Here is an 8,955-nt window from a genome sequence, read left to right as displayed (position 1 = left end):
AGAAAAAAAAAATCACGTTGTTATTATACCCATAACGACAAACTTAGTGAACGGTTTTACCTAATCTGTGTACCTAATTCTTATCTTCAGGATACACATAAAGCTTTCTGAACATGCATTCGATGTACCAAAAGCAAGGTTATTAACCACCAAAAGTTACAACATGCATATCTCATGATCAAATTAGTACTGATATACTCGGTAAACTGATAATGTGGATACACTAACAAATTTTACCAGCCTCACAAATAAGTTATTTCTGTTCAAATATAAATACTTGTGTTAATTTATCGAGATTTAACTGTTACTCCCTTTTAATTCTTATTTTCTCCGCCATGTAATAGCAGAAAAATCCTAAATGTTGGCGGAATCAACACCATTTAAGCTTCCAAATGAAATTTATTTATTCTCAAATTTGCCCCTCATACAGTGATCAACATGCTCCACTCATTGATATGTTTCCATTAAAACGTCAACAAGGATATATATAACCTTTGATGAGATTACATCAAAATGTATATCAGTTCTTAAATGTCCTAGATCAAAAAAAGAAGAAGAGGGTTTTTGTAGAGATTTATGCTCAAAAATAGGACTTGCCTCTTTTGGTTAGCTTCTTGAGCAGACAAGAATGGCTCAAGCTCAATTTTTACCACATTAAATCAAAACTGATATCAAAAATTAAAAAATTGATTAAGACACAAGTGGAAATTAAGTAATGAATAGTTCAATAATTTACCAGATCATGGTCAGACACCACAGATGGGTTGAATACCTAAAATGCCCCTACAGTAGCAGTGAATTGTTGGTTGCCTTGCCTGCCTCTGGGGTCTGTCTCTATGGACTATAAATATGTGTGAATCTGTGATTGTGTGAAAGAGTAAAGAAAGGAAGGAAACTAGAAAAAAGACTTTCAGTTAGTCAGTGACTTATCAATTCTTCTTCTTCTTTTGTGTCTGTCTATATCAACAACATCATCTATTTATCTTCATATCAGCACCATGAATGCCTAATACAGAACCCCTTGAATCTCTTGTTTATTTGATTGAGGACCAGACATCAGTCCTTGCTCAGCTAGTTTAACCTGCAAACATAAACCATGTAAGTGAGACTCTCTTGCTCTTTAGTTGCACTGTACTACAAGAATCCTTGTATTGTTGATGTATGAAATTATCTATTTGTTATTGGATTTTTTTTTGTTTTGTTTAATTACTCATTCATAAACCTTATCTTGTTTCTATTTTTTTTTTTATATTTTTTTGGAATAGAGCTTGTTTGTTTTTTGATTGTTAATTTGATAGTTAAACTTATCTCTGTTAGTCAAGATCTTGATATTGAATTTGTATTAAGATCTGATTACTTATCTTGTTATTTATGGGAGTTTCAGTATATATATGTTTGTGTAGATCTATAAGTGTATTCTTCTGAATTTTCACTATATTTTCTTTTTGATTCATTTCAGATATTAGAAGAAAGAATCACTCCTTTCATTTCAGAAATCTCTCCAATTCTAAAATCATATATCATTAAAGATGGGTCTTTCAAGCCTTCCAGCTCCATCAGAAGGAGTACTTTGTGTAATCCTTGTTAACACAGCTCTATCAATCTCAATTTTCAAAGGCATTATTCGATCAATCCTTCACATAGTTGGTATTAATACATCATCATCGTCGTCGCAGTTCGATTCCATTGAAAATCCATCAGAACCATTTGATTTCTGTCTTACACCATCAGGCACATTTGTGGAAGAATTCAGGAGCCGGACTCCAACAGTTCAATTCGGTTCAGTTTGTAAGTCTAGACAGTATGACCATGATTGCTTGGTATGCCTTAACCAGTTTGAACCCGAATCAGAAATAAACCGCTTGTCTTGCGGTCATGTTTATCACAAGGTCTGTTTGGAGAAATGGTTAGATTACTGGAACATCACTTGTCCTCTGTGCAGAACCCCGCTGATGCCTCCAGATGAGACTACTTCATGCCTTTGGTAGAGTTCATCAACAGAATTTCGACTCATTGGATGGAGGTATTTACTCCAATACCACTCATTATCATTGAGAAGTAGTGTACAGTTATATTTGTGTTAGTAATAGTACTACTAGTGGTAACAGTGGTAATGCTGTACAGGGAAGGTATTGTATCCAGTACTTAGTATGTACGTAAGGTTACACGTAAATAGGGTGTAGTTTATACTTATGTTGTATCGAACCTAGCATTTTGATATCAATCTTTTCATGTACAGATGTGTTGTTTTCTTTTGCTTCATGACGAAAGCCTTTTGAGTTCTATTTATGAGCTTGAGTTTTTGATTTAGCTTGATCTACTATGCCTAGTGAAAACAACTTCAGCACCATCCAATTTGTTATTTGTCGGGTGGAAAACATGATTCATGAATGTTAAGTCAAAATTGGATTATGTTTTCTCAAGCCTTCTTTTAGGGTGTACTTTTTGTGAATGTGCTCTTAGAAAAAAACAGAAAAGGGATGTAAGACTGAACGGAAGTTATGAACTCAATATAAACAGCTCTAAGGCTATTACGGCAAGACTTATCACCAGAAGTTGGTGCACCAGTACCCCCAACATTTATTAACTGGATTTCAGCTGTTTAACACGAATCCTGTATATACTGTATATCACTTACAGTTACAGCTTAAGACAAATAGAATTAAGCAGAGAAACAGTGGTCTTTTCTGGTCTTACTATTTAGTTCCCGATTTACTGGGTCCGTGATTTCCTGATTTGCTTCTCCTTACTGTTTCCTTCTTAGACTCCAATTTACTTACAGACGCTCCTTCAGTAATTGCCATCTCCCTCATTGCCTTCGTAATTTCTGACCCTGGCAAAACTCCAATGTCATGTTTCCTTCTCATAATCTGATGATGACTTCTCATCTCAGTTGTTGATGTAGTTGCTTCTCCCTCTGACGTCCTTTGGCCATTTTGTTTATCTGCAACTTTTTCTGGCTTATTGTTATACTCAGTTTGGATCAATTTTGGTTGTTCAAAATTTTCAAGTATTGTCTCAGTAGGTTGTGGTTTCCTACTTGTTACTTTTGGGTTTCTCTCTTGATCAAAGAATAAGACTTGTACTACTGTTCTTAAGGGTAGACGTTCGTTTTTTACTACATGAGCACACACTTTCGGGGACAATTTCTGACAGTCAAGAATTCTACAGAGTCGTTTCTTATCTTCTTTGCTTATATCTGTATGCTCCTGGTGTTAACAGAGAAATTGATTATTAGAACAGCATCATATTTCTAACAATTTAAATATGATTTAGGCATACTGCCAGTAGAATTATTCTTATCCTGCTAATTATTGTATTGGAGTCGTACTGATTTAAGTTTGTGTTATGTTAGATGTATTGACTAACAGGATAAATTGACCCTAGGTTTCAAACAACTTAAATTATTAAGAGGAACCTCATTACCTTTAGATAAATGTTGATAGCTTTGTATAATTCATCATGGTCCAAACGGGCAATTTCCGGTAAAGACTCGGCAAGTGAGAGAATCTTTGAAACTGGCATGTTGCCATCCCTAGCAACCACTTGGAGGTAAGAATCAATCAGTTTTCCCACTCTCCTTATGGAAATGAAAGATTCACTTTCTACCTGTGAACCCTGTCTCCGCCATTGAGCCAAAAAACTTTCCAATAGCACCCCAACCAAGTTTATATCGTAAAAATGCTGATCCAATGATGAGTGAGGTGGAATCAGTAAATCATCAACTGTAGCGTCTTCGAGTTGCCTACTTGATTTTCTAATAAGTTCTGCTTTTGTCGAATGATGTGCCCCAACTAAACTTGCCAGTCTAAGTAACTTCAGCAAGAACCCAACTGAAACCGACCCACGTTCTGTTGGAATCATGCTCACAATTGAATCAAGAACTTTACGTTGTTTCTGAATCATTTCTTCTGTTTGAGATACTGAACTTTCTGAAATGCTACTCTTTGAAGAAATTTTAGGTAGCCATTTATAGGCATATACATGTAATGCTTCACCTATAAGTGTTGAAGGGAGTATATTTATTGATTGAATGGCCGTAATTATGCATCGAAAAAGATCAATGTCTAGGTCAGATATGTCCTCTGTCCACCAATCTCTCGGAACTGTGTGGTGATGTTTATCAGCATAACCTGGTCTAGTGTACTTAAAAGACCATGTAACCTACAAAAACAACTTTGAAATTTCAAGAAAAACTGAATGGGGTAATGAAACGTCACTATGAAATACAAAGTGCTTACTGACCTTCGATGTATGTATGAGAATTTTCTCAACAATTGAATCAATGCACCGTCGAGTAATCCCTAAATTTTCTGACCAGTCTGGTACTTCTGTAGTGGTTTGTAACGTTACAATGGAGTCTTTCCAGCCTTCAAGAATGCATGAATAGAAGAAAGCTTCAAGTTTTGCTGCGAAATTTGCTTTGCAGATTGACTCTGTCATCCTCAGGAACTTTGCAGCACAAAGCGCTGGTACAAGATTATGGGCACTGAGATTGATAGTAACTCCGTAGCAGAATTTTGCACAGAGCTCGAAAGCTTCTTCACCACCAGGAATATCGTGGAGCTCAACTTCAGTTTCGTTAGAATCGTCAGAACCTGAACAAATTTGCCGCAGGATACCACATTTTGGTAGTAACTGAATCTGCAGTAAAATGAGTGTCAAAAAATGGATGCAAGTGATTCAGAGGTAACTTAGAAGATAAAAACTTTGAAACGATCATAGATAACTGGTGAAACTTAGGTTTACCCCAGAATTCTGATTTTGGGATTTGTATAACTAGTTTATATGGTTTCAACAGCACAATACCAGTAAGATCCTAACTGCCATGGTAGTATTTCTTTGAGGTCTATTGGAAAGCTGTCGAGCATCCTCATTTTAACAGTGGCAGTTCGATTTTGTTTTGTTTTTTTCTGTTGTATTTGGGTTAAAATTCTGGCAGTCACTCTTATCATCATTGACATTCTGTTTTAGATTCTTTAGACATTCTTTACATGAACTTCCTACTTGGGTCTTAAAGTTCCTAAAAACTCCAGTACTGTCTGAAATTGAAATTTCGCCAGAAAATTCTCTATATCATCCGATTCTTAAGTAAGTCCTACTTGTAATTGAGATTTCATTTTTATGCCATCTTCGATTTCATTTTATGCTACCTTCTAGGTGGGAAACAGACGAATTCAAATCCTTCAGATAGAAAAGAAAATTAAACTGTGACCTGTTGATTTTAAAGGCTAATGAAGCATGTACTGCATACGTTACCTTATGAAGGAGAAATTTAGTGTTGTTAATTTGTATAACGAGATCCACTGGTAAATCAAACAACACCGACCTGCGCAAGAACCATGAATACAATCAACTTATGAATACCTCCTCTTTATTTTTTCTACTAAAAATGCTTAGTACCTGGTGTCTTCTTCAGCAAAGAAAGTGTCTGGTCTTGTTCCAATTTTCATGTACTTCATTTTTTCCCCCCTTCTTCTATTTGTTTGATTCTTTAACATGTATGCATGTTTTATCCTTCAATGCCCATCACCTGATCCGGCAGTTCTTTTACCAACAAACCCAATTTCCTGAAAATACAATGTCAGATACATTTCTTTCAAGTGGAAATTTAAATAGAGTTATTACAAAATTGCATATTTTAATGCATAAGAAAGTTTTGTTGGATTGGTGGGTAAATATAGTAAGACTTCAAGTGCCTAAAGAGTTTTGGATGCATGAACCTTGGTCATATCTAAGTCCTGTCAGATCTATTACAAACAGGGAAAGATATCAAAGAATTGATTATACATTAACTGCTCTTGTGGATGACCCTGCGGCCGTGGTGTAAGAATTAGAGTAAAGGAAAGAACATATATGAGAAAGATCACAGGTGAAAAGAAACAATAAGGTATCGAAGTTTCAGGGTTCGTAAGATGGAAGTACAGATGCTGTCTAGTGAAAACACAAAAGCAAATTGACAATTTCTGAAATATATTGTGATTGCTGGTCTTTCTTCTCTTCTCAACCAACCATTGAAGAACCCATGCATCTTCCTTGTTTCATGGTTCACAAAAGAGAAGAATTAGATAATGAGAAAATAGCTTTATACCTTTATTTTTACCCAGATTTCCAAGAGAGGATCAGGTTCCATTGATACCTGGAAAGGTTCTTGTAAGCATGCAGAGGAGACGTACACTAGAGACCAGAGAGAGAGAGAGAGAGAGGTACTAGTGCCAACTGCAGAGGCCAGAGAGAGTGAAAGAGTACTCTGACTCTGAGACTGGGAGAGCATATGCTTTAAATGTTTTGTAGACATAGCATGCAAACTTCTGTCCATTTAGATCTTTGGGAATCTCACCAAAGATTACAATTAAATTCGAGGGTTTATTGGAAGAAAACTCAAGTAAAACACCAACCATCAAGTGTTGTACTCGCGTTTACTACAAGAGTTATACCCACCAACCCAATGGTGCACGAGGGCCGTGAAGCGAATGAGTGATGATTTTAAACGTAATTTCTGTATGTACACCAAGGGATCCTGATGACAAATCATTTGTAGAAAAGCTAAGACAAAATAATGAAAGTGTTGATGTTTTGGTGGCTAAACCAAGAATGTCTTAGTTGAAGTAGATTCTTCTCGAGCTAAGATATGTACGTTAGAAAATGGATTTGAGCACCATTCCTTGGAACTCAATTTTGAGTAGGTCTCACAAGCAAGCTACCTACCAATGCAATGCTATTGTCAAGGAATTGAAATTTAGACTTTGATTTTACTCGAATCAGTTTGCGACTGAATCAAATTACTAGTTAAAGATCAAGCACTTGATAGTGAAAAATGGAAAATAATGGAAATGTGATAGGCCCACACGGGTAAGGTGCAAGCAAAACTAGGCTTGGGCTTGACGCGCATGTAAGGCGCGCAAGCGCGTGGAGCAATGGTCATGAGTCATGACTCATGCATCGTTACCGGTGTGCCATACTTAAGACTTAGAGTTATCTACTGCTCATCATCAAACCGGTGTAACCATTGTAAAAATCGAAACGATGAGATCTAGTGACCAGATGTTCTTCACCCCTCAGAAAGGGATACATAGATTCCATCTAGGTGTGGCTTGTCATATCAACAGAAGCATGGTATTTACCTAATGATCATATCCAAGAGATGTTAAAACTTTAAACCTTTATATAAACCAGTGGCGGAGCGGGAGTTTTTTTCTTTTTTAATATCAGAGGGACGAGTGAATAATGACATATTCTTGTGTGCGCATGACAGAGTTTCTGTAAGAATGGTAGGTTTTTTTTTTAACCAAAGCCAAACTTTATATTACATAAACATATTACTTACATCATGATTTATGTAAGGAATTACTAAGTTAGGTGGATAACCCCACCATATCTCACATAAATTCTGTTTTCGAGCTGTCTTTGCTAAAGCATCTGCAACTTTATTACAAGACCTGTAAACAAACTCACAAGATCACATAGGGTAACTATTACATATATTCACACAACTTCTAAGAATAGGTAAACACTGTCACTGATAAAGATTAGTTTGATGCTGTAAAAAGTTACTGATACTCAGATTGTCTGTCTCAAATATGACATTAGACCAGCCATTTGAAGCTGCTATTTGCATAGCTTCTGTAAGAATGGTACACTACAAAACAAAGGCTTATTGGGACGGCTAAAAAGCGTCCCAAGAGGCCCAAATCCGTCCCAAAAAGATATTAGTGACGTTTTTCTGACCGTCTCCTGTTCCACCGTCACTAATACTATTTGGTCGTCATTTCTTTTAGGGACGGTCATATTATTGCCGTAATTTAAAAATTTGATCACTAATAGGGACGAGTACTCCATGAGCGTCCCAAATAACCCTCTTTAGGGACGGTTTTGAAAAAACAGCCTGTCCCTAGAAACTACTTATTTTGTAGTGGTAGGTTGTGGGTGTGGTTTGTCACAAATTTTAGTTGTTCTTATTGTATACCAAACCATTTTAAATCTCCCAGTCTTCCTCTGACCAAAATTAAATTATTTGGCTTGTTTAGTTATCTTAATATTCTTGAGAGTATCAATGGTTCAACGTGGAATCTATTCTTGATTCAACGACAAAAGCAATTATTTTTTTCCGGTCACTACATAATTACTCCAATAATTTGTGTTTTCATCCATGTTATAATTTGTTTAATTAATCAAAGGAAAAAACAAGTGATGAATAAAATATTCTAAGATTTTAATTGTATATTATCGATCAGAAAGAATTAAAAAAAGAGGAAAGAAAGATATAACATACCAGAAAATTCATGCAATGCCAACCGAAATTCTGAAATCTCGAGCTTCGAACTCAAACTAAGCACTCAAGAAATACAACTCGGGTGCTCTGAATACCCGACCAAAGATGTAAAACAAGAGGAACTTATACCAAATAAGATATACGCATTTGAACTTCCATTAAGAAACTTATATACTGTGTGATAGATAGATTTCAACTTAGAAAGTATATTGTGAGAAGAGAAGAAGAAGACGAAGGAGAAGAAGAAGATCCATGGGTCTTGATGTGTACAAGAAATCGACTAGAAGAAGTGTAAAGTAGGGTCATCATCATCAATCAACACATCAACTATATACAGAATATGTGTAGGACACAACCACTGCCTCTTTTATGGACATGATCTAGAGGTTCAATGGTTGGATCATAGGTTTGACGTACAAGTGTGAATGATTTTATTTTTATGCAGTGTTGCATGACAATTATAAATTAAATATATATTATATTTAAATCAATATCAACCTTTTCTTTTGCTTTTGTTGTTGTTGGCAGTAGTCAACTTAGTAGTGCAATATTCCATCTCTCATTTATTATCACTAGTACCATATATACATAAACAATCATGATTCTTGAATAAGTAACGCTACCTTTTTCCTTTTTTTCTCTCCTCCTTCTCCAGCCTTCTCTTCGCATCGTATTTGGTGTCA

General features: G+C 35.8%; 2 protein-coding genes across 6 annotated transcripts; one reads left to right on the top strand and one right to left on the bottom strand.

Annotated features, from left to right (window-relative positions):
- The first annotated feature begins 863 nt into the window (after positions 1 to 863).
- Positions 864 to 4,961, top strand: LOC113348927 (probable E3 ubiquitin-protein ligase XERICO). Of its 3 annotated transcripts, none has more exons than XM_026592839.1 (3): positions 864 to 1,098; positions 1,460 to 2,023; positions 4,430 to 4,961. In XM_026592839.1, the coding sequence occupies exon 2, from the start codon at positions 1,530 to 1,532 to the stop codon at positions 1,986 to 1,988; it is 459 nt and encodes a 152-aa protein (XP_026448624.1). In that variant the 5' UTR covers positions 864 to 1,098; positions 1,460 to 1,529; the 3' UTR covers positions 1,989 to 2,023; positions 4,430 to 4,961. The 3 variants fall into 3 exon arrangements, with proteins under 3 accessions (XP_026448624.1, XP_026448623.1, XP_026448622.1); XM_026592838.1 differs by having other exon boundaries at positions 4,338 to 4,961; XM_026592837.1 differs by lacking the exon at positions 4,430 to 4,961 and having other exon boundaries at positions 1,460 to 2,308.
- On the bottom strand, positions 2,484 to 8,654 carry LOC113348925 (BTB/POZ domain-containing protein At5g47800-like). 3 transcript variants are annotated; one of them, XM_026592834.1, is made up of 7 exons: positions 8,273 to 8,654; positions 7,328 to 7,439; positions 5,404 to 5,570; positions 5,260 to 5,329; positions 4,246 to 4,644; positions 3,427 to 4,164; positions 2,484 to 3,209 (listed from the first exon to the last, which is right to left on the bottom strand). In XM_026592834.1, the coding sequence occupies exons 3-7, from the start codon at positions 5,499 to 5,501 to the stop codon at positions 2,697 to 2,699; spliced, it is 1,818 nt and encodes a 605-aa protein (XP_026448619.1). In that variant the 5' UTR covers positions 5,502 to 5,570; positions 7,328 to 7,439; positions 8,273 to 8,654; the 3' UTR covers positions 2,484 to 2,696. The 3 variants fall into 3 exon arrangements, with proteins under 3 accessions (XP_026448619.1, XP_026448621.1, XP_026448620.1); XM_026592836.1 differs by having other exon boundaries at positions 7,374 to 7,439; XM_026592835.1 differs by lacking the exon at positions 7,328 to 7,439 and having other exon boundaries at positions 8,273 to 8,653.
- Between the last annotated feature and the right edge of the window lie 301 nt (positions 8,655 to 8,955).

This window comes from Papaver somniferum, chromosome 2 (assembly GCF_003573695.1).
Source record: "Papaver somniferum cultivar HN1 chromosome 2, ASM357369v1, whole genome shotgun sequence".
Lineage (NCBI taxonomy): Eukaryota > Viridiplantae > Streptophyta > Magnoliopsida > Ranunculales > Papaveraceae > Papaver > Papaver somniferum.
Note: the sequence above shows the minus strand (reverse complement) of the source record. Positions and strands in the feature narration are given on the sequence as shown.